Below are 25831 nucleotides of genomic sequence, written 5' to 3'. Positions count from 1 at the left end.
ACTATTGTTGGGTTCTAGTGTTGTTTTTTTTTTCCCTTCTACTTTCAGAAAGAAGGATTTCTTGCTCTTGATATGCAAACTTGAGCAGTTTGATATCAAAGTTAACAGGTAAGCCCAATAGCCTGTATAGGTAGGTTGTCATACAACCAATATCTAGAGAGTTTGGAGGTGCACTTCCTACCTTCATGGTAGATTGCACAGTTTATGTATCTTGAGTCAGCTGAGTATTTGCTCACTAAGAGTAGCACAATATGCCCTTCCTCTGATATGCATGGTGAAATACAGCTGAAAATAGCTGAAGAACAAGGGAGGTGCTTGGTTGTTTCCCCTCTTTTTTTTTTTTTTTTTTTAAAGAGTGCTCAAATATCTTGTTCTTCAGTATTACTATCCCTTGGGGGTTTGGGAATAAACTTTGTGTTGTACTACCCATACACATCTATTTAATAGCAGATTTATTTATTTTTAAATGGAGATTGCAGACTATATTTGAAAAACTGGTAAATATTACCAAACATTAATGAAGCCAACTTGAAGTTCCTGCAACAGCTCTCTGAATACGGTAGTAATTCAGGTAATGCAGCTGACAGTGAGAGTCTTTGATTTGTGCCTAATCATCTCAGAACAGATTTTTCTTAAACAAAGGAGGACATTATTACCAGAGAAGTGCACCTAAGTTGCTGCGGTTCAGTCTGACTGGTGTCTTGGCCCAGTACTGGTAGGTGCTGTTAAGGTTATTTGTGCTGTGCTGTGCTTCTCTGTGCTGTGCAGAAATATGCCACATACCTGAGAAATTAAGCTTTTTAGTGCTGTATTACTGCTGTGATTGCCATGAGCCAGATATGGTACTTCTGTGCCCCAAAAATCTTAAATGTGTGTGCCTTCTAGAAACTTAGCATTTCACTGAAACGATAGTACTGTTGCTTGTTATTGTATCATGCAAGGTAAGTGTCCATTAGGTGGCCTTGCTGAGAACATGGAAGTAATACCAGATAGGAAACTGAATTCAGGGCTGGGTTTTGAGAGACTTAGGAACAGGCACTTAAGTTACAGGTTTGGAATGCAAAGAACAAAAACAGGAGTTCAGTTGTCTAGATACTTTTTGTATTTCTACGTTTTTTAATATAAAATGCTGATAAATACAATAGTTTACTCTTACTTTAGGTTTCCTGGTTCTGTTCTGGATACAAAGGCACCAAAGTTGGCTACAGTAGGCTATGCATGTTCAGTTTATAATAATCGGAGCACATATTTAAGTAAGTGGGGGGAGGGGAGTGGATCTGGATAAAGTCAAGGATTAATTACAGAGCATTAATTCAACTCTTTTAAAAGTTCAAAGTACTAACACTTTATAATATGAATGTATCCCGTGCAACAGACCTGGACCTAGCTTAAATTCTGTAAGTATCATCTATATTTAAAAAAAAAGGGGGGGGGGCATTTTCAAGAGGAGATGAAAGGTAAGAGAACCACTGTTTTTTCAGATTACTTCCTGTGTCTAAACTCTCCCTAATGTGATAATGTCTTCTTTTACCTAAAGCTTTTAACCAGAAACCATGCACTTCGAATTTTGTAGTGATATCAAACACTCAGCAGCTACAGGGAGAGTGTGATATGCAAACTATGGTTTCAGCAAGCAGCCTGCAACCTGGCGCAGGCCTGTGGTTCTGAGGAATACACGGCTGCACTGTTTCAGGCTGAGGCAGAAATGTCCCTTTCACAGACTGGTAAGCAAGCTACATGCTGTAATTCGTGTATCTTGGGTGAGGAAAAGAAAATTCACTGTTTACCCTCCCATAGCTGATTGCTGTGACTGCCACTTGTCTGAAGGGACAGCGTCAAAAGCAGGCCCACCCTTCAGCACAGGGGTTGTAGTCTTCCTTCTAGTGCTGTTCTGGCGGTCGGGGGTATGACAACCATTGGTTTGGTACCTGTGGCTTTGATCCTGCTTGCACGCCACAACACTTGTCAAGCTCCTGCAGCTAACTACTGCTCTGCTGTTGTCTGCGAAGTGATAATACGCTGCTTCAGCCTTGCAAAACCACATGATGGGGCTCCATGAGATGTTCAGTATCAGAGAAGCAGCTGTTTTCAGGTAATCACACCGCATGGGCTGGGTAAGTCTAGGCCTCCTTTTACTCTTTTTTGCTGCTTCAGTAATTGCTAAGGGACAGGACATACTGAAAAGGTTTGCGCTGCACTCTGTATAACATTAGTGAAGAGCTTTACAAGTTAACAGTCTCCACGTCAGTGTTAAGAGCGATTTGTTAAATGCACCCGCTAATAAATATTCTCTTTAAGTGACTGCACAAAGGTATGCATAGTTAAAAAAGGAGGCTGTTTGAAAAGTTATTGTAAAAGGTGCGGCATGTAAAGATATGCTTGTCCCTGCAAGCAAATTCAAAAGTATGTCAAATAACTAGAACTTAAGCCTTGTGCTACCAGAAGCCTGCCGAATCTGCTCTTTTTTAGAAGCTGGCTTGCAATTGTTGTAGAATCTCCAGGCTATGTAGAAAAGGTACTTACCCATAAATCTGTAGCTGCACTCACAAAGAGGTCTGATGTCTACATGTCAAGGTCAGACAGCTGAACCTGCAGGCCAGATGTAGGCAACTATGGTTTCCCAGTGGTCTTGGTGTTCTGCTGACGCACAGCTCCCAGCCTCGAGCTTGTCCCTTTCGGAAACGGAAAATACCATCTGAGAGCAGCCAGATTCAGTTGGTGGTGGGAGTTCATGGGATGTTCAGCACAAAGAAAGAACACTATCCCATCAGCCTTGCAGTTCTCCCAAGCACCTGCCCTTACCGCTGTATATAACAACATGGTCAGTGGTTGACCTAATGACGACAATCAAGCGGCCCAGATTAAACAGGGTTAGTGTCCTCTCTGCCTAACACCTAAGGAAAGCACACTGTTATGCTGAAAGATTAGAAATACATAGGATCCAGGGACAGAAATCAGGCCACCTTTATAAAAAAAATGCTTAAAAGAAAAGCTGTTACCCTAGATAGTCCTTGTGGTCCTTCAGTGTATAAGTAACTCTTAAAGGCAGGTTATGAACTGATGTGCTGCACAGGAGGTCCCTCAGCTGACGGCAGGGAATGCTTGGCACAGACGGAGTTTGGGCGCTTCCTTGAAGCTTTGCGATGCATTCAGAGCTGAACATTAGGTGTCTCTGTTCACTAAAACTTGGGGCCATAGAGACGTATCTGTCCCTTGGGTGTGCCTGTCTGCCACCATCTGCATGCAAGAAGGGTTAAAGCGTGCTGAGTGGGAGTGAAAGCTGAGATCCTGGCCTGCTGCAGCAGCCTGGACCTGCTGCTGTTTCAGGCCAGCACTGTTTCTATCCTACCAGCTGAGCTAGTAGTAGGGGCACAGCAGTGTTTCTGCTTTGGCAGGGCTGCAGTCCGCCTTGTCTAGACTTACGTATTGCATTTTACATGTGATGAAAGACACGCTCTACAACTAGGATCTAGACCCAACAGCTCTCCTTCAGAACCAAAGATCAGGGTCTTGCTTAGCAAGTGCAAATGTAGCCCTGTGTTGTATGCAATGGCCAGTCTTCACCAGGAGCCAGACAGGACAGGTCCTGATTTCGCTAATGCTCTGGTTCAGTGCAGTGCTGTACCAAAGCTACATTACTCTTGCTGAGAGGCCAGGTGACTCACTGCTGATAAACCTAGATGGTTTCCAGGACACAGCTGGTGTCTCTTCTACTGCACTTAGCAGACAAGTCATGTGCAAAATTGAGGTATACTGGAACCTGTAAATCATTAGCAAAGCTCTGATTCAGTTCCAGGTTAAATTAAAGATCTGTTTGCTTTAGTGGGAACTGATTCAGACCCCTGGAGCTCTGGCTGTACGACTTAGCCTAGAGTAAGATGACTGCCACCGTTCCAAAGCTCTGATTCTTTCAATTCCCCCAACCCCTTGCAATTCATGTTATGATCTAACTGCTGACAGTCTTACCTGTTTTTTTAAATAGGGCACCTTTTAGCAAAAACAAACAAAACAGAAAACATTATCAATGCATCACAATAAAACTGCTGAAATCACTCTGAAACCTTCTCATCTGTGCATGGACATACCCAAGGTTATTACTATTCTATATTCACTCAGTGCTAGCACAGCACTCTTGCACAGAACTAGCCATCATTTACTCATTTATAGGAAGTCAGCTCCCCCAACATCATTACAAAACAGTCTGGGACCAAGTCTGAAGCCCTTCCAGAGAGATTTGTAGTAGAAATTATGATGGATTTGTAACCTCAGCAAAAATGATTTATTGGAAATCAGAGATGATTAAATAAGCAAACATTAACAGTGAGGAATAAAGTGCTATTACTATTCCACATTTTTTTCCCTGTTTGTAAAGTATCAGATTTGTAACACAGCAGACAGTGGCAAAGCTGCTGCCACCTTGTCTAGTTACTTACTTACACCTGGAAAGAACAGCTCTGAGATGAGACTGAGAACTTTCACTTACTGTAGTCTAATACACTTACATAATGCCTGTGCAAGGTCCTGGGCAGCAAGTTACCAGCACTCTGGCCTGGCATCAGTTCTTTGTTAACTTAAATCAGTAACTACGTCTCTGTCTAACCACTGACTAGATTTTATTATGTTCAACACAACATTATAATGGTGACATAGCCTCATGATATACAGACCTATTGGGCCAAAGTCTGCCTCTTTTTGTACAAAATAAATTAACGCAATTAAAAGCAGAATCTGTTATCTTTTTAAAATTAAAAATTTGATTTTAGACACTAAAGTTAAATCCTCAGTCAATGGGGAGTGCTGGTGCTAGATATTCTGAGGCTCACACTGTAAATCAGCTGCATGACCCAAAGTAACTAGCCTGTAGAATAAGGATCAACACACATGCAGGAGCTTAAACCAGCACCACTTGATAATCTCAAAAAACAAATTTCTGGAGAGGGCTCAGACTTCAGTACTTGCTGCTTTCCAGCTCCAAGAACTTGATACATGCCAAAGCAGTGTCTTCAATGGATTTTGATGAGCCAGTGAGATTTGCAGCTAAGTGAGGCAGAACACCCGATGTCACTTGATTGAAGTAACACACCTGTTTACACAAAAATAAAGGAAACTAAAAAGCATACAGATGGCAATAGCCACTTTTTGCAGCACCTAGGTCAGTGTCAAAAGTATTTTTGGATGAGAATAAAAGCACTATGAAACTGGAGAAAAGAATTATCAGAAAGGGCATGACTTTTTTTTTTTTTTTTTTTTTTTTTAAACGGTATTTTAGTGATCTTAGTGTCCTCACTACTGCCAGGTCCAGCAAGAAACATTCTGTCTACATGAGCTTTGCAAACAAAGATACTACCTGTAGAAAGGATCACAGCCATTGGAAGTTGCCAAATATTTTCAGAAGTATATTTTCTTAAATGAAAATTGGATAAGAACACAGAAGGGAGGTACACTGATTTGTCCAGGGATGGGATTCTGCTTGCATAATTTCTGACACATAGAAGTTAAGCATTTAGTCTGGATTAATGCCTTGGGTTTTCTCTGTAGTTGGCGAAGACAGATAGATACCACCAGAGAACAGTTTAACACCCATATATAATGCTTTTAGAAGCATTAAAGCATTATAGAGAACTGAATGAACTACCCTGTGGAGGTGCTGCCCGTCTCTCTCCAGTATCTAGTTCAGTCATCATCCCTAATTTGCAGATGGCTAAAGTTGGGCACGATTAATTCTACCTTGTGGGATAAGGAATATCTTAATAACTGCACTGAAGTCTGAGGAAACTGACTCATTTCTGCTGCTGCATTACTGTTTTCTGCACCAGAGTGTCAGCTCAAATGAGCGAGTATGCACATGTAATACCGCAGGAAGGGAGACACTGCTGAGGCCTGCTGAGCTACTCACCGTACAGGAGCTGCTGCTGTCACTATAGATCTGGAATCCGGCGCAAAGGACTTCGCTTCTGCAATAATCTGAAGAAGGTGGCATAGATGTCAGGGTAACCGACTTCACAGCTACTATGTAGGGTTCACTGCAGGGCAAGCACAAGAATCAAACATCTCTTCAGCAAGACATTAAAAAAGTACATATAAGGGACTAGAAACAATATGTAATTTATTTGAAATACATGAACAGCTATACTAAAGATGTCATTTTCATATGAAGGCAAACAAACTCCTGTTTGTTTGAAGACACAACTGTTGTCATAAGGCTTTTATCACTGACTGCAATCAGGGAGACTTCTGTGGAAAGAACCACCACCCACATACAGCATCTCCATAATGCAGCAGGCATGGCCCTGGCTGTCAAATCACCTGGAGTCAAGTGGCAGGATGCAGTAAGAGTACCCTAAAAAGACATGAAGTGGTGCACAGGGTTAGAAAGGGCCAGAGGAAGGTGTCAGTGAAGATAAAGTATGTGGGGAGGCAAAGAGAGACAGACAGTAGATTTTGTCTTCTGTGCTTGTTTAGCTGCACCACCTCCTTTATTTATCTACTCCCCATGAACCAGGCCTACAGGCTCGGGGCCTAGGAGCAACACTTACTAAGGAGCCTCAGTGGCTGGCCTCAGCAAAGGTAGGTACAATCCAGTTCTCAGAGGTGGGAAAAAAGCAAACATAGTGCAGAATGCTACCTAAGACCAATGTTCTGTTAATAGGCTGAAGTCTGAAAATACAGAGTAAGAGAAAGTAAGGGGGGGGCAGGGGGAAGTATGCACAAGGTAGACCAAGTGATCCTATTTATCCATATTTTATTATGCAAAACCAAACTGATACCTAAAGAAAAAGTAAAATCAATATATGTTAAATTGATCAAGGAGCTTTTAAAACAAATTCAGTGATGAAATTTACTGACACAATAAATATATCAACCTGAGGTTTGAAGAATGGCCAAGGATTCCCTTAAATAAGAAAACATCAAAAATTACATTAAATAGGATTAAAAAGAAATGAAGCTCAATCATGTGCACACCAACAGGCTTCCCTTGTCTAGGATATGTATTATTTTCCAAATTGCTGAGTCAAAGACACTGGCCTATTCTTATCCTGATGATAGACAATTCCTGAAGAATCACTATTAGAGAAGCAGTACTAGACTACAAATACGTAATGCTCTTAATTCACTTCATCACATTCACATCACAAAGTAAATCTGGTTCTGCAGATTCAGGCATCAATATCATGTAACAAAACCACTTCCTAATCCAACTTCTTAAGAAATAAAATAACATCTTTGCCACCAAAAACTGGCCCAAGACAAAGGTCAACAGCAATCAGAACTATGGCTCCAAAGTGCTCACAATTAAGCTTGAAACCGCATGCTTACCTGGGCTTACAGCGTTGCCTTTGAGATACAAGAACCACAAAGTCTTTGGGTTTATGGCCAGTCATGGATGGAGACGTAATGTAATAAATTTTCTCATCTTCATTCACAGCCTGTAGGACCTCACAAGTTCTGCAAATATATTCGACATGCTCAAGCAGTACCTGAGACGTGCAATAGTTCTACAAAATTCAGTAGGGAATTCCAAGCTAACACTAAGCCCATTGCTTTATGTTGAAGCAGTGAGCAAGAAAGTGGAACAGAATGAAAGACTGAGCTTTTCTGCAATGCTTCACCTTGCACCACTTCTCCATCCTCAAATTTTTTCTTAAAATGGCTGCAAGGTGTTGAATCCAACTACTAACAGCCTGTCCTCTGCCTACTGCCCATTCCTGTTTGGAATGGCATTAGCCTGCTTCACTTGCCAAATGACCAAATTTGTCTATCTGACACCCCAGGGAAGACGGGAAATGTTTGTTCGAATGGCTGAAACATTGTTTTCCTCATCTTAAGCACCTTCACTAAATCTGATTCAAAGTTGTATTCCGCTCTGTCCAGGAAGGGCCAATTGGGTAGGACTTGCTCTTTCACTCTGTTGGAGGCAGTGACTGCTGTCTCTTAGTTCTCACTACAAAAAGCATAACTCAGAATTTCCATTTACACTAGCCATAATTGATTTTCCTAGGCAAATTGCTATCACCTCAGTCAAATTTATATCAACTCTCACTAGTCGTTAATCTACACCATATAAAGCAAATTAAAAGCCATCTTTAACAGCAATTCTAAAATCCATTCCACCTCAGGTACACTTTGTAAGATGTTAATTTTCTTAAAAAGTGAATATTGCAGTTCCCCCATTTCTTGATTTCTCAATTTGGGGTGCTGGCGCTCAGTTCTATATAAACTGTATGTTTAGGCAAGAAATCGTTTTCATTTTAACACTGGGTATTAAAAATGTTGTAGCTCTCTCTTTTGACAGTCCAGGGCAACCTTGGTTTTTTTTAGGTAGGTTTAGGAGAAATTAGATTTTACTGTTAAGGGAAAACCCATCCACACGTTGACTAATGAATCTTTAATGTCAACTTCTTACAGCAATTTTTTCTTAATTAGGTAGAAAAGTGTCAACATCTCAAAAAACATTTGTATCAGAAAGGTTAGTTGTCAGTGGATTCAAACAGTGTTAAAGAAAGGTAAGGTCTTCTTACAAGTAATGTTTGTCCCACTGTTGGCGGTGTGTGAAGTCAGACAAAAGGGAGAAAGCTACATCTGATGGTATCTTCACTTGCATTTCTACTTTGAATGACAAGACATCACCCTCCTCAAGAGTCCATATTTTGATCTGAAATAAATAAAAAGCATATTAGAAACAAAGAGTGATGACTATAAATATTTTAACATTTATAAGTGTTACACATTTATGGCTTAGGCAGATTTTCTCAAGAGAGCATGTGAAACTACACCTGACAAATGAAAGGCAGATGAGTATTCATGATTAGATTTACAATATAGCACAATGTAAAATCAAATACACTGATAGCATTGCGAGATCACACAGTTTTAACTGCATGTGGTAAGGTTAGCTGAGCTCCACTCAGCTCATGAGTAGAGATAAATGAGTCTGTAAGGCCAGTAGGACCTTCTCATTCCACGTGTGTATGCTCTACAAATACCTTCATACTGCAGATGAGAGAGGTTGTGGTGTCTCCTCTGGAGATCTTCAAGGCCCGCCTGGATGCAACCCTGTCTAACAGGTTCTAGGTGACCCTGCTGAGTTGGGGGGTTGGACTAGATGATCTCCAGAGGTCCCTTCCAACCTTACTGATTCTATGATCTGAGAGTTATTTCAGTGTATTTTTCTTCTGCCTGGAAAGCCAGGATCACATGGAAGGCATCACTTTCATAAACAGCAGATCCATTTAGGAATTAAGTAATTACCTCTTCTCCACCCTGCTATAGGAAGTCTTACAAAGGCCTCATAGTCCACTGAGTCTAAAAGGTAAGGGGAAAATCTGACCACCTCTTGCATTGCTTTCTGTGAACACTGCAGCAGGGATTGGTGCCAAGAGATTACACTTTAAACCTGGGTAGGTACTTGTCCAGAATTCTACGTTTTTATAACCTAACCCTCAAGCAGTTGAAGTTACATAAATACAGGAATGCAAGGCAAGGTAAAAGTACAATTTCTAGAAAGGAAAGTAGGAAATTTTTATGAAGTGGGCTTATCTGAAGAGATGGCTATTTGAAACTTTCTAGAAACTCAGAATTTCTGAGCAGAATCTAACTGGAATGTGACAGTGGTGAGTGGGAAGGAGCTGGAGTGAAGCCACGCAGATGAGACGAGCGTCCCTGCAGCACATGTGAGGCAGTACAAACCAGAGCAGAACAAAACCAAACCAACCGACTGCCATCCCTCCCAGCAGGATTTTGGAACATAGCCAGCAATGCCAGGCACCGCAGGCTTCCAGAGCTTAACGACAGATATCCAAAGAGGACCATTTTTTTAAAAAAAGTGCTAGCCAAGGTTTAACAGGGATGATTTTCGATGACACGTGGATTACCTCACTGAACCACCCCCTAAAGCTATGCAGGCCGGTAGGTTGTGTTTAAAAGACACAAAGATGTTGGAAAAGGCACATAATAGAATTTAAGTTATTTAACTCCCTTTGTCCATGTAAATCAGTCACGCATTGGCCTACACTCCCTCTCCCTAAAACAGGTGAACATTTCTCCTTCCAAAATGCCCCTACTCTTTATCATTAACTCTGGGTGCTCTGTATCATGCAAAAATTGAACTGAAAAATTGTTTCAAAACATATTTCTGCCTCTATTGTCAGAGACTTCAATAAATCTGCACTGCTGAACTGTCCCATACTTGCAATATATTACCTAGATTATCTGAGGTACTTTTCTAGCCTTAGGTCTGAACCCCGCAACAGAGAATTCAAAAGAAATAACCTGTATATAACAAAGTTCACACAACTCTGGCAAGAACAGGGCTTGGTGTGTTTCATAAACTTGTATAATGAAAAAAGATGGGCAGAAAAAGATGGACAATTAGACTCAAATTCTAATCCGATGTGCTAATTTGCTTCTCACATCTTAAGATGTGAGATCTAAAAAGATTTAACTAATTTTCATTTCTAAGTGAAATGTTCTGTGCCTTTGCCATTGAATACTCTAAATCCTTGCACACGATCCAGTCTGCAGTGAGACAGCAGCAGTGCAGAGAACAGAGGACAGCTATGAAGTGTGGTGGCCTGAACTAGCAAGGGAACGTGACGAAATGTAGTAGGTAACAGTTTGCTAAGCATGTTTCTTTGTGCTCATGTTTACTACGCTTTAGTAGGGGTGACAAAAATGAACACAAACCAGTGAAAAGTGAGACAGAGCAACATTTGCCAAAGCAGTAAGTTCCATTAAGTGGAAATGGCAGAGAGCATTCCTTGGGGCTGCATCTATACTAGCAATCACTGATCCAAGGACAGGTATAAATCTGGCTGGAGATGCTGGACAGGTAAAGCCTAAGGAGACTGGAACTGCTCCTTTCTTTCTATAAACAGAAGCTCCAAAGCCAGTTTCACTCTCATTTTCTTTGCCAAAGAGCAAATTTCATCCATCTAGGGGGCTAACTTGGTGGTAATCATACAGTCTCATATGGAAAGGGACAGGTGTACCCTCTGCTTGCTTCTGACATCACTGGGCACATCCTTCCAGGAAGGAGAACAGCGTACTACCCTGAATTCCTGCCGCTTTAAGAAATAGCTAACAACTGACAATGTCGGACTGTGCAGAAAGGTCCAGCTGAATAGGAATGGATGGCTACTTCCAGTTGCTGAGTGCAGTGTGATCTGCATCCTATGGCCTGCCTGAGCTGAAATTTCCTGGATTTAAGATACCTATTTCAATTAGATGAACTAATGCAGCTGGGAACACCTGATCAAGATCTTCTAGCAGATGAGAAGTGAATGGCTTAGAGCCAGGTCTTATATGAACACTGTTTTAAGATACTCAAAAATGGGGGAAAGTACCAAACTCTACTAATGCAAGAAGATAGCTGGTGGCTTGCTGAAAGGGAAAGCACATGATGCTGTTTAGAAAGCCTTCCAGAATATGCATAATTTTTTTGAATGAAGTAATTTCTTCACAATATCTGATGCTTGTTCCATTACAGGTTTCAAACGCTTAAGACAGAAAAATTTGGACTGAGGCAGTTCCAGTGGAAGTAGAAAGGAAGTTTGGCATGGACAATGATAAACCCTTGGCAGAAGCTCGAAGACAACACTCGACGCTGCTGACTGTTCCTGACTGTTTAAGCTTCCTTATCCCACCATGAGGGCTCTCTGTGATTTATTTGGAACAAGGTGACATGAAGCAAGACAATCTGGAGGACAAGGCACAGGAAAGAGCTACGAAAGGGCCCACTGGCTTGTGAATGAACAGACTACTCAGCTCCTTTGTCCATCTAGATTATCCTTGCATCTAGCAGAAAACAGTGTCAACAAGAACAGGGTTTGAGCGGAAGACCAACACTGAAGAGAGAAGACGCAAGCGTTCAGTGAAAGTGACTAACCACTGCAGCAACCTACTCATGGAACCAACAGATTTGCCATCATAATTCCTTATGAATTCGGGTCTTTTCTGCATACGTGCTCTAACTTAAGTAATTTATTGACTAGAAGCAAGGATCGGTAGGCAATGTTTTATAGAGTGCGATATGCAGGAGATTAGTCTAAAAGATCTTAATTCTCTTCCAGTCCCCCTAAAATCTCTGAATCTGTGTGATCTTGAAGTAATCTACCAGTGACTAAGTAAATTTCAGAATCCAAAGCTTAATAGATTTCTCTTTAAAGTTTGGAAAAACATACACTGTAACTGGGTTAAAATTGATTTTTCTCAATTATTAAATTTTTTTGCTATTGTTTTTCATAACAGCATCTGTGTATCACAAGATAATGCCTACTTCTTAGAAACATTTCCTATATATCAGCTGTAAAGCTCATAAAGGCAGTACATTGCAGACTGCCGCACACATTTTGTTTACCACAGCGATGAGATGCCCAACAGATCTCACTGCCTAGCCAGAGATGTCTCTAAGCTTGGTTTTTCAAAGGAATCAGTTTGGTGAAACATCAGAAACGCTTCAAATTTGCCAAAGCTTTCAAAGAAACGAGGCAGGGTTTTGCTTGTTCGTTTGTGTTTTATGCTGTCCTGGGGGTTGCTCAATAAGCCCAACTGAGCTGCTCGGAGGCCTCCTGGGATCCTACATTCTACCAGCCACTCGGGACTGTCTCTGAACACCTCCATGACTTCTAGTCTGCACAGTGCTTTACAACCTTTCAGGGAATTTCTAGGAGTTTTGCTTTTCAGTCCTAGCCACAATAAACCAAACATTACCAGGCCAATGAACTTATCTACAGATGTAAAATGTTGCTTTTCTCCACCTGCCTCTTATAATGAAACATAACTAAAGTGGCCACACAGCTCTTCCACAATTCTGTACTTACATCACCCAGCGTACTGGTTATTTCCCATCCAGGTTTTGCTGCCAAGTGTGTCAGCGTAGCTATATTGCTGTAACTTAAATATACCTGAAATATAAGAAATATCGCTGAAAACAAAGAGGTAAAAGTACTTTTACATTTTACTAAATATTCTAAAAATGAGATGCTCTTTTTCTATCATTACCCCTGAATCACAAATAAATGTGTATTTTCCCCATAAGGGTTTTCCTTCCAGAAAACACAGTCCACTAGTTTCTGAATTAAATACTTCCAATAGCTAGATTACGTGCTCACATGGCTGATGGCAAAACAATCCTAATTAAACAACAACAATGAAATTCTAATTTGGGCTTCTCTGATTATAAAGCAGAGCAGAAAAACTGTGACCACCAGAGAGATAATACAGGTAACCTCTGAGGCCACAAAACTAATAGTTTTGTCCATTTTCCTCATAAGTAATTAAAATCAACTAGAAGATTAACCTCTCCTTTGCTATCAAGCTGTGGTCTACCCTAGCAGTTGCTTTACATAGAGGGCTCAGAGCACAGGGAGTACAGATCTGCCTATTGTTTATGCTTGACTACAGCAAATGGAGTTCTAATTTAAATGTTGTACAAAAAGAATGTATAGCTTAAGAAGTCTTAAATTACTTATTTCCATTTAATATTAAATATATTTGAGTAATCCATTTTTAACACTGTGTTCATATTTATATTTATTTTCTGGTAGAAAAAAAATTCTGTGTTCACAGGATTAAAACTCTAATGGTGATGCCACTGTTAATAGCAAATCACTTCCTGCATTATAAAACTCCAACTATTATTTACTTACTTATAGAAGTAACAGAGAAAGATCCAGTAAAATTTCCAGGAGCCACTGAGAGATTAGCTAGAATGAAACTTTAGCCACAAAAATTCTGCACTGAAACAACATTTAGGGTGTGCATAAATCCACCTAAGCTCAGGTTCATTGCTATTTACTTTATGACATGGGCACATTTAATGGCCCAGCATATCCAAACTAGAAACGCATACTACTCGATGCAGTGCATCTTGGAATGAACGTATCTTTTCACCTTCGTTTTCCACTGAAACAAAGTTTATGCTATTTCACTGGCCATGTCTGTTGGTATGGCCACACCTACAGCCCACACACTTCTAACATTTCAAATTCAATTTTGAAATGGAGATTGAAATATCAGAGATAATAAAATTCCTACAAGTTTAGTGGAAATTACTGTCTGGGAAAGGGAGACAGACAAAAATCAGCTTCTCTACAGAAAAATTCACCTGTTAAAACATTCTAGTTAGCAACGCCCAATTGGTGAATAAGCACACACACAGCTCCGAACTAGCTGGTCCATGCACTTTGCCTTGCCCAGTGACAAGGCAATAAAGGACACAGAAGAGGGACGGGCACTGGAATTAATACTGCAGGGAAAGGAAGAGACAGGACATCAGGACATAAATCTCAAGGAAACCTGTCTTTAGCTCTGCTAAAGTTACTGGACAACTTGTTAAAACAGTTCGCAGATTCTATCTTAGAGTCATTTTCTATGCTCTGTATGAAACTTAAAACTGATACTGAAGCATCTACTCTGCTGTTTTTTTCTCAGAAGAAAAAAAAAATATTTAATTACACATTTATCCATTCTTCCATAATTATCACAATACTTGAGTACAGCTGGTCCAGTATGGAAACCGCGAAGGTCCATGCAACTGTTGTACACATCCAAAAAATGTACAAATACACCATTTTATGCAGGCAGACAACAGGACATGACCTAAAGATTACCTGGTTGCTTCTCTCCCAGAGATCAGAAGGTTTGTCCTCCTTACCAGAAAGGATGTATTTTCTAAAACAAAGTTCAAAAGAAAATAGTAGTATGAATTGGTTCTTGCACTTCCTTCAATATGTGCTAATAACAATCACTTCTATAGGCTTTAGTGTCTTCTAAATACTTTAGAAATATTTAATCCATCTTCAGTTGCAAGATAGGTATGCAATACATGCAAAACATCCTTTCTCTTTCCAATAGTGATAGGGAATCAAAGTACACTGAAGAGCTAACTATTTACCTTTATGAGAGGAACAGCCCCTAACAATTTCAATGCAACTCAGACAAAAAGATTTGGAAAGTTAAGCAGTGTAACAGTTATGTTTGAGCAGATTTTGACCACTTAGCAAATGATTTCTTTTCCAGAGAATACATTAGAAATTAAAGTTTTCAAAATCAAGTTCTCCTTGTAACCTAGCCATACCTGGCTAGTCGAATTCTCCTTCGTGCAATAGCTCCATGATACCGCCTCATGCCATCCTTTGCAAGAAGTAAACCAGACAGTAATAAACCTGATTAAACTAGGGCACATTCTATTTTGACAATTTTGTGCAACTTAGTAACAACTAAAAATTTCTTACAGGTAGACAAATCCCAGAGATGTATTAAAAATAAACTACACACTGTATACTGGACTTTCCCCAGTTTAACCTGAGTCAGTGATTTACTTTTCACTTTACAGCGACCCCTTAAGTTGGCAAAAACAATCCAATAAAAAAAAGTATCCTCACAGCAGTATACTCCTAGAACTTTAGTCCTAGTCCAGAGAGAGCTGGGGCAGTGCAGTACTGCACAGAACATTTTATTCCTCTCAAATGTGCCACCAACCAGATAAACTATTAATCCAATTCACCATTTTCTAGCGTTCAAAGTATGAGAGAAGTCTGGACTATTTTAGTGCACGTTGAGCTGGGGCACAGAGCAATACAGCACTTGAAAATCAGAAGCAAGCATGATGCAAATGGATGTAATCTGCCCTTCAATGTTTCCTCCTGCAACAATTTCTAGTGGGCACCGATGAACCTCATTACCTCACTTGGTACACTGTTTTGATTTATTTGCCCATCTTGACTTATTTGCCCAATTGCTATTCCTACAAAACCTAAATCCATTGCTGTCAAATGTTTAATTCCTGTCTATGCAGGCTCTCTCTCTCAAAAAAAAAAATCACATAACTGGACCAGTAAGTTAAGGACAGGTGATAAAACAGCAAACAATTCAAAAACAATATTTGCACTGCTCTGAGCGGTTAATGAACCACTTTCAGGGAAGCATTTGCTAAACCACCATGTCAAAGGAACTGCACAGCCCACCCAGGTCATGGGAGCTGATTCCCATGAACTTCTTTACTAATTCTATTTCTTTTCTTCATTAAGAGCTTATAAAAGTGACTTTATCTATTTAATGCTTAAGAGCTTCCGTCAGTTTCTTGTTGTCTTGGCATCTTCTACAGTCAGTGGAAATTACACAAGGCCTGTACAGACAGGTGCTTCCAAAAGGCAGATTCATCCTCCCCCTCCATCAACTACAGACCATCCTCCACTAGACTTCTCAGATTCAGTTGGCTGAAGTCTGGCAAATTTCACACTCAAAAGCAAACATTTCATTTAGGTGCTTTCTCAGCCCTCTAAAGGGGGTTTTCTGTTCCCCAAGAAGATGAATTTCAGTGCACTGCCTTGTTTAGTCCTTGCTTTTCCTGAAGTGACATGCAGTGTGCTGGCCTGGACACATAATCCCATGTACACATTCACCCTGCTCCTCAGAATGAGAGCTGACCTTTGTAGCAGGTTTAACTTTGGGGAAGGCGAGCAGCTCTCCTTTGTCATTTACAGCATTAAAAATGAGAAAAGCGCTGTTAATATGCCGTGCTTGGTCCTTGATCCATTCTTCACAGTTATAAGCCTCAACACGGACACCAACCTCCACACTGAAATAAGAGTGTAAATTAATTATTGAACTACTCTAAGTGATGCAGAAGTAGCCTGAGACATACTAAGCAGGACTGCTGCAGACTTCATGGATGCAGGAAGTCTGACCCAAGTACGTTCTGTAGCATAGAAAATAAATTACTCAGTCTGGACAGGACAAAATAGAAAGCGCCACTAGATATATATAGCACTAGTAAAAAGAGAAGAAAAATCAGCAGAGTAGCAAAATGGAAACACCAATGAGGAGACCAAGAAGAGACAGCAAAAGTGAGCAGGATGGTATTGATTTGACGTTCAGCAGATGCACAGCACGAAGGTGCTCTGCTAGCGTTCTGTTGGGATCAAATATACCTACCAAGCAGCCACAGAACAGCTATGCCAGGACAGCATTTGTCCCACAAAAGTTGGGGGAGGGATTACTTTAGCTTCTGCCCTCTGCAGCTTGTCTTTTTACATCTCATGATCTGTCCTATGTGACTAGGTCCTGCTGCTCTGAATAAGGGCCCAGCTAATGGGAGAGGGCTCAGCGTAAATTGTATCACACCCCTGGTGCGACCAAAAGGTCCTTTGGCCCAAAGGACCTTTTCTGTGGATGAGGAAACCAGCCTTGCAGAGAGCTGCCAAGTCACAATCCCTTTGCCAAAGTTCAGAAGGGAGTCATTCGCTGTGGGGCAAACACCACAGGAGTCTTAGTGCGTGCACGGGAAAGAGAAAAAAGAGAGCAACCATTAGCAAAAGCAGGATTTGTGGAAGACTGGTCAAAAGTCACAGAACTGAATCCCAAGAGCAGGTGTTTGGCGTGCCCAAATGCATGTTTCACTCTTACAATGATCCTACACTCCACCCTGCCTCCGTGACAAAGGTAAAGGTTCATTTAGGCTGTAGCCATTTATTCCAAACTGCAACTGGCAAAGCCCTGTGTGCACCCAAAACACTCCTGGGAAGAAAAAGGAAAAAAAAAAAACCAAAACCCAAATACAAATTTTGTTAGCCACCAGCAATAACTGGAACCCAAAACTGGCAACAAATGCCAAAACAGGAAGAGCCTGGCAGCAAGTTGGAGCTTTCTGATCGATCAAAGCCCTAAGACCAAAACATCCCTGGAAAATCCCTGAAGTTCAGAGTGATGTTTACAGTCAGAATTTGTAGAACTGGGATTTGGCTATGAAAAATCTTTAATTTTTCAGAGTGAAAGTCAAAACAATTTTGAGAAAACTTTCACTCAATAAAGTTTTTAAAAATTGCAAAAATCTTTCATTCAATAAGGTAAATCCCACTGATGGCTGAAACCTGAAACATGCAGTTAAGCTGGTGTTAGAGAAGTCAAGAAACACAAACATATGAATAGCTTTACCTATTCTGAAATGTATTGTTCACAATTGCATTGAAGACAAGGCGGTCACCTACAACAGATGGTCCCCGGAATTTAAACATATCAACCGATTTCAAGATGGGATATGAATGACAAAGGCGGCTGAAAAAAAAAAAAAACAGAAGAGACACAGAGCAAAACATAGTCTTGTAAAGGTAACGCCTTTGTTAGGTTGGCAGTAGGTAGTGATTACAGCAAGTTTTGCACAATCAAGAATAGTATATAACTAATTTCTTCCATAACTCACTGAAATACAGTTAACATGTTCAGCTCCAACAGCATGTAATTTGGGCCTCAAATATAATAATACAATTTATATCATGCTGTTTCATCTTCAACACACTTTACAAATACTGACTAATTAATTCTCACTGCTTGGTATTACCTTCTTTTGGAGCCAGATCATAAATCCCTTACCTACAGAGTAACTACTTCACCAAGAGTTTCTTTAATTTCCATATGACTGCATGGGGAGTAGGATATTGCTCAATACATAAACATGCTGGATCATAAAGTCTTTATGCAATTAAAGAAACCTGAACAGAAAAGTTCAGCACCAGAAACAGCATTCAAGCAACAGAAATTTCAATCTGTCAATTCTTCTTAATATATATTTTTTTGCTTGTTTGTCAAATCATTTCTGGTTTTCGGAATAATACATATTTACTGGTGCTGAGCTTGCAAATTAATCTCTGAACATACAAAGGAACAGCAAGATGTTGAACCAATCGCTTATCAATCTAGAAACTCAGAGTTGTTGATTAAATTTTAGAAGATCAGGACAAAGCAGTGTACTAAATATAAACAAGTCTTAATACTTTTGTTTCCTTTGTCCTTCCAATTGCATATTGCATCCACTCACCCGCCTCTTTATTTCACAGCTGATCCTGCAAGGCATTCAATTACATGTGATCAGGTTCAGCAGAGTCATCCTAGTGGAACTTTTGGAACTGCCTGCGATACAGGCTGTAACCACTTCGTAAGACTTTGCTGGACTAGTACAAACGACTTCTTCTGCCAGGAGAGTGCCCTTGCCAAGGCTGTACTAGCAAAGCTGCTCTTTGGACAAGTACAGTAGAAGAAAACAGACACATACCCGATCAAACACAACTACACTGCTAAAAGAATAAGGCTGCAATGTCACGGCATCTACGCTAGGGAATTCCACTAACCCACCGCTTCTCCGACCTTTATAGCCCTGACAGAAAATATCTGCAATGTAGATACAGCTTTAAAGTTTGCAGAACTGGAATCTAGTTTGCAAGCTCTTTGAAGCAGGCACAACTTAAGTGTAATCAAAGTCACACTCTTAACTGGGATCTCTATGCATCACATAAATAGAAGACAATATAAGATAATGCCATTTATTTTTAGTCTTTGAAAAGCCACATTTTACTCTCATTCATGTGAGCAAAAGTCTAAGAATCACATACGCACATCTGAATAGATTTTCGTCGTGCACTTTTAAAACTTGAAAATACAATTTTGTGTTGTTCTTAGCTTTGAACTCAATTGCATTCCGTAAACTAATGTACCGGTATCGTTAAATGTGCACAATTATCTGTTGCTAATTAATTGACTGGTACATCTTTTTAATAGACTAATACATTCAAACGACTTTGTAATTTCATTAAGAGTAATTTGCTCTTCTTATTTAAAATGCTAAATGTTGACCTCATTTACAACATTCACGATAAAGATGCAAACACAATATGACTGAAAATAAGAGAGGAACTAAAGGGAAGTTTAGCCTAAATATTAAGCACATTTTTTCCCAAGAAAACTAAGCTCTGAATACTTTTACTGAAAGTGTAAAACATCAAGAAAGGGTAGATCTAGTTCAAATAGCAGTAAAGCCATTTGAATGCCTATCTGTAAGATGTTCAATTACTGTCCAGCTAAAAAAAACTGTGTGTGGAGGGGTGAGGTGTGTGGGAAAATACTCTTAGAACCTTTAAAATACTCTTAGAAATGTATTTTTCAAGAATTACCCCTCTTCCACTAGAATTTGTGGCCATAGCAACTCTTAACTGGCACCTTCAAAGGTCAGATCTAATTGTGAGTGGCTTCAAAAAGGTTTGTAGTGGAATTAGCTATTTCTCAAGCCTAAAATACAGAATCTGTTTTCATCCAGACCCCCTGCCATCAACTGTTATTCTTGATATTTTCAATGTAACAAATCATGTCTGACATTCATTGTTCCAAAGCAAATATTTTCACTACCTGGTTTGTTGATGTTTCCTTTCTGTTTTTAAACCTAATAGTGACTCTGTCTAGGTCAAATCTATCAAATGAAAACAGCTAATTATTATGGGCCAGATTATGGCCCAAATCAGAAATAATTCCTTTGAAGCCAGTGAAATTATGCACTGGGATAAGGTCAGTGCATTCTATTGTTAATAAAAAGAGTTGTTTATCCAACCACTACAGAAAATCTGTTGTTACCAGTACAACTACTAGCTACAAATCAAAACTACATGAATAATGAATGGGAGAGTCATTTAATTATTAAAGTTAAAAAACGAAAACATGTCTAAAATCCCTGCAGTGAATTAGGTCATTTGGTATGCAAGGAGAATTCAAACTGAAATTCAAGTCCTGCTTACAAAGAAGCTTTGTATAGAGCCCAAGAGCAAGGAGTGAGAAAAGCAACCGTTCGATTTCAGGGAAAGAAATTAAATGATTATATGCCTCAGTCATAATGACCAGCAATGCTAGAAAGCGCTGCAAAAATATTTTGCACTTTTCACCTGAAGATGTCAAAGTCCTTTAAATTGCTAAAAACATTACAATCCACAGAATGTGGGACTCTAAGAGACCGAGAGGTTATGTGATTTGCCCAAGGTTATACTTCAATTCTTTGTCAGCACCAGCAAAACAGAATCTGTTTCTTCAGATCCTTTTTCCATGACTTATTCTTACCTCTAGCATAACTATCTACAGAATATTATTTAGAATTCATTCATATCCATTTTTAGACCCTGTATCAATTGATACAGGGTTTATATCAGTTTTATCTTGGCTTGAAGATTACTTCTGCTTTTAAAACACTGCATCAACCATGACGAGGCCTGGTTTCTATTCCTATTTTTGATGATGAATCTCTGCAGAGAGTTTCAGGCAAAAAACATAGCCTCTTTTGCCACAGAGCCACAGGCAGAAAACAGTATTTCACCCGCATGCTGGCAGGGGTGCCATAGGATATGTACCAAATAGGGGAAAGACCAAATAGGAGAAAGAGAAGTTGCAAAGATTTGGGGATTTATTTTTAAATTAAAATAAATCCTGGTGAAGTGCTTAACGTTAAAATTGAGGTATATATCCACTCAGAACCATATACAAAGACTATGACACAGAGAAGTACCTTGCTGAAATACTAGCCACTGTCTCCATCCAAGCCATGATCTGGCCACCAAAAGCATTTTCATGATGGTTTGCATGAGGAGGCAAGACAAGCTCAATACTCTGCACATGAGTAAGGTCAGTTGAAACTGCATCTTCTTCTTTAAGAGTATCTGAAATGTGGCAGCAATGTATTAATGGTTTATTTCAGATCAACTAATACGTTACATAGCCAAGAACAAAACAGCAATTTCCTATTACTGAAGAGTGCCATTTGCATCAGGCATGATGAAAAAGATACTTAAAATAAGACAGACATGCAATGCCTCTGTCCTTTCCAAGGGCAGCAAGAGGCTGAACATTTGCTCTGTTCTTCCAAGAGGAGGTGAGGATGGAGCACACCTGGGTATGTTACAGAAGAGTGATCGATCCTTCTTAGCCATCCCCGTTCCTTAAACAAGCTGTGTCAGAAGCAGTAACTGTGAAACTCAGGTAGCTGAGAACATAGGCAGGCCATACATCTCAGCACGTATTTGTGATTATTCATGACTGCTATGCATGACTTGTAATGAACGTTGTTAGAGTACTTTATCTTCTATTCAAATGCCTTTCGTAGACTTTGACCCCCATGTACGACCTGCATCTGTGCTAATGTGTCTAATTAAGGTAAGAGTGTTTTGATGATTGTTTTATAACCTGCTACTCAGAAATACTGTGATTATCAGAGACAATATAGAACATGCACACACACTAAAGAGATAAATACTGATTTGAATTTGTAACCATCTTCCATTATCTGAACTTTTCTGATTCCACTTTCAAATGCTTAGTCATATATTCTCACTGTAATCTTTCTTTTTTTCAGTTACATTTTGCTACAGTAGGTTCAAGCACCAGGCGGTATCAGTCACTTAAAAAGTGTTCACCTGTGCTACATGCTACTTGACCTGAAATGTACTTTTGATTTTTCCCCTCACTAACCTTATGGTTATGTATATATGCGTGTATGTGTGTGTGGACACATCTGACTCATGTGCACTTTAGACCTATTTAAGCTGTTGCATAACATGGACTTGAATGACAAACTTCTCTTTTGGATGTTATTTATGCCTATTTGCTACCTGGAAGCATATACAGTATTTCCCCTATTTTGCTTGTCCTACGTCCTCCATAGTGTTAGTGACGCAGGATCCTTCCAGGAAACTTATGGGCAAGGCAATGGAAACCAAATTCATCAGTGTCTGATTTGACTTTGATGGTATCAAGTCATAATACTTGCTTTCTTGCAGCAGTCTCTTCTGTTCTACACAATCTTATTAAATTGTTAAGACCAGAATTTGTATTTACAACAGGTTTTTATCTTTCCCCAGTAAAAACATATAATGTCTGTTATTTATACAGAATTATGTCTCAGATATTGCAAATACTGGATTTCTTAAAACATTTGTAAAGAACTTTTGCTGCAGAGGACCACAACAACTTTGAGTACAATTGTTTTTAAGGACAGAGAATACCATCAGAGATCAAGACAAACATGTTTCTCCTCAGCTTTTCTCATTTGGTCCTGAGGAGGTTTTAAGATTTTTCTGCCTATTTTGATCACCACGTAATTGAGTTTTGCCTGCTTGTTGAGAATAATCTCAAGGCATGAAAGTAGCTCATTAAATGCTATACTTACAACCTATATGAAGACCTGCATTGCACATTTAATGCATATTTTACCTTCAATCCTGTGTTTTAAATCTGAATTTTCCAAAATAGGAAAAAATACTACTGTATTAGAATAATTGTCTTGCACATCCTCAAAACCTGGCACTCCCCTTCCAACCTGAGACTACTACCTCAACAAGCTACACTCTTCAGGTTGTTTTTTTCTTCCCTTCTAGCTACCCATAAATTGTTTGTTGTTCTATACTGACCATAGTAATCATCTTCCTTATTACTCTCCTGCATTAGGTTCTGAAAGACTCGTTCATAGTCCAGTCGGATTCTTCTTCTCTCAGTAGCCAGGCTATGTTCCAAATAGTCTTGACTAGACAGAAGTTTTACAGGTTTTAATTCAATCTATGCAAATAAGAAAAAAAAAAAAAAGGAAGAAACTATCTTAATTGGATAGTCATGACAAGGTGCACTCTGAACTGAAAATAGCTCTTCAGGTACAGTTTGAATAAAAGAATATTTGCATTAGCATTTTCTACAATTCTTTGCTATCAACTATCCAAGAGGATGAGTTCTGTTAATACTTATAATCGCAGAGTTAAAGTTCAAGAGATTTTGCATTATCTTTTTTCCCCTTTCCACTTTCATAACATGACTATTTGTTAAAACGCAATGACAAAGTGCTTTTATTTTGAAGCATAAATGCATGAAAGCACATACTTTTTAAAACAGCTCTAATTGAAGAAACATAAAAAAGGGGGGAATAAACCCTAATTTGAAAAGTGGGAGCATAACATTTTCACATCAGCAAAAGAAATCCAGCCACACTGAGCAGTGGTGCAGTGTATGGACAAATGTACCCCAGAGCCTATTCTCGCTCACTACACAAATAGTCAACTCCCTCTTGCTCTTACAGTTCACTCCATATACACACAGCCTATTGAATCTATCCCTGACTATCTGAGAACGTATTTTAAAAGGAATGTTGGTTTTCTGAGGTGAGCGTTGAGGGGTACACAAACACACAGCAGTTCATGCAGCTTCTGACATTAGATTTATGCCCTAAATGCTAGTTGTGCCCAGATGCACATTCTTCTTTTGCCAAGACAAGGTCTTCTGCTTAAGTGCAAATTCCTATGCATGCCAGTTCAGCGCCAAACTGAATCTAATTCCACACTGGATTCTGAAAAGTATTATATTTACTGCAGAGGTGCCAGTGAACAGCCACTTGTGTGATTTATCTGTGAGGTCTTCTCTTAGGAAGTTTACAGTATAGCACAAGAACTGCAACTCACGCAAAACCAACCTTTTGTGTCCTGCAGCAGTGCTGCTAGCATTTCTCAGCCTGTGAGTCTTCACTCAAAACCTCTTTTAGTTTCTTTGCTCCGTCTCTGTCCCTGCTCAAGAGCTTCCTAGCTTTTTCCAGCCAGCTCAGCTAGAAGAATTAGATGGTGAGTATACTGTTGCTTTGTGCACAACTTCGGCAATACTCATTCAGAAAAGTGGGTTTGAAAAAAGTGCTAATTTCTCAAAGATTTTAATTTCTCATGGATTTTGAACTGGTCTCAAAAACCCTTTGGGCATGACCGCCCTAACCTTAATTAACTGTCTTAGTAACTGTCACCAATGTAATACTGATATAACCTCCCTGGAAATCTGAACAGAAGGTTAACAGGCAATGTCACAGATACAATATCACACCAGTAATAAATAAGCATTATTTTATAGTATTTTAGTGCTCTCAGGTTAACCAATTTACCCACTACCTTCTCACAGACAGACAGTGCTTTAGTTTTGGAAAAAAATGTTTCAATCTGTTTCTTCTGCAAACTGTAATATATCATTGCAGAAGAGAAAGTAGAAATGGTTGAATATATTAATTGCTCATTGGATGGTTCTGGTCTGCCAACCTGCAATGGAAGTTAGAAGGGCAGACGTGCTTTCAGAATAAATGGAATGAGACAGGAAAGTGAGACGTGACACACGATTTTGTGATTCTGTGATTCTAAGTCACTTATGTTCAAGAAAGTAGAGTACCAGATACAAAGGGAGTTTATTCAGAGGATCTGAGAAATATATGGCCTTTCTCATAAGAAAACTTTAAAAGAACTGGGCCTATTTGGTATAGCAATGTGAAGGCCAAACTGCTTTCTACAAACACCTCCAGGGAGGCAAACACTAAAGAGAAGAAACAACAGCAGCATGAAAACTAATTAACATAAATGGCAATGAATTAATTTAGATTGGAAGTTAGCTTAAAAATAACGTCTCCTATCTGAATAGTTGTGCCTTGGAACAGCTGCCTCAGAAGAGAGAGTGAAGGATTAAAACAAATAAACAACAACAACAAAAATCCAGCAGCTTTCAACATCTGGGTAGATCAGTTTCTGAAAAGGAGAGCTCCTGCAGACTCACACGGATCTCTTTCAGTGATATTGCCCCGCCGTTGTCAACATTACAGTCCCTATAAAGACAGCAATTCTATTACTAGCAAATGCGCAAGTGAAAGTGCAAACAATGAAAAAGCCAAAAAACTTTAGAGCAGAGATCAGAATTAAAAAAAACAAAAACCAAAGAACTATTTATAGTCTGGACTTCATGTTGTTTTTCTATTACTGATCAGAGAAGAAAGGGATAGCAAACTTTTCTTGTATTTCACAATGAGAAAAATTGGGTTATTTCACAGAAATGTAGTCCCAGTAACTTTAAGCATAAACCAAAACATAAATAATACCTTTCCAGCACCAACTGGTTTGGCTACATATGTTGCATATGCCACACTCACAAGTTTTTCTACATTAGCCAAAGTATCCTGTACCGTAACCTTGATGCCAACCTATATGGAAGTAGGTAGTGAGAGAAGGGGACAAACAGAAAA

At 39.5% G+C, this 25831-nt stretch overlaps 1 protein-coding gene across 1 annotated transcript in view; it reads right to left on the bottom strand.

Moving 5' to 3' along the window:
* Positions 1-4948: 4948 nt before the first annotated feature.
* The window catches only part of ACOT12 (acyl-CoA thioesterase 12), a 28883-nt gene continuing 8000 nt past the window's right edge, over positions 4949-25831 (bottom strand). Inside the window, exons 4-15 of the mRNA XM_062600493.1 lie at positions 25688-25789; positions 23214-23358; positions 21317-21467; positions 17935-18054; positions 16429-16579; positions 15077-15132; positions 14610-14670; positions 12819-12902; positions 8520-8653; positions 7318-7446; positions 5897-6023; positions 4949-5083 (exon numbers count right to left, since the gene is read on the bottom strand). Of these exons, the coding sequence (XP_062456477.1) occupies positions 4949-5083; positions 5897-6023; positions 7318-7446; positions 8520-8653; positions 12819-12902; positions 14610-14670; positions 15077-15132; positions 16429-16579; positions 17935-18054; positions 21317-21467; positions 23214-23358; positions 25688-25789 (1395 nt within the window). The remainder of the gene's footprint in view (positions 5084-5896; positions 6024-7317; positions 7447-8519; positions 8654-12818; positions 12903-14609; positions 14671-15076; positions 15133-16428; positions 16580-17934; positions 18055-21316; positions 21468-23213; positions 23359-25687; positions 25790-25831) is intronic.

Source organism: Rhea pennata, chromosome Z, assembly GCF_028389875.1.
Source record: "Rhea pennata isolate bPtePen1 chromosome Z, bPtePen1.pri, whole genome shotgun sequence".
In the NCBI taxonomy this organism is placed as follows: Eukaryota; Metazoa; Chordata; class Aves; order Rheiformes; family Rheidae; genus Rhea; species Rhea pennata.
This window is presented reverse-complemented; position numbering and strand designations above follow the sequence as displayed.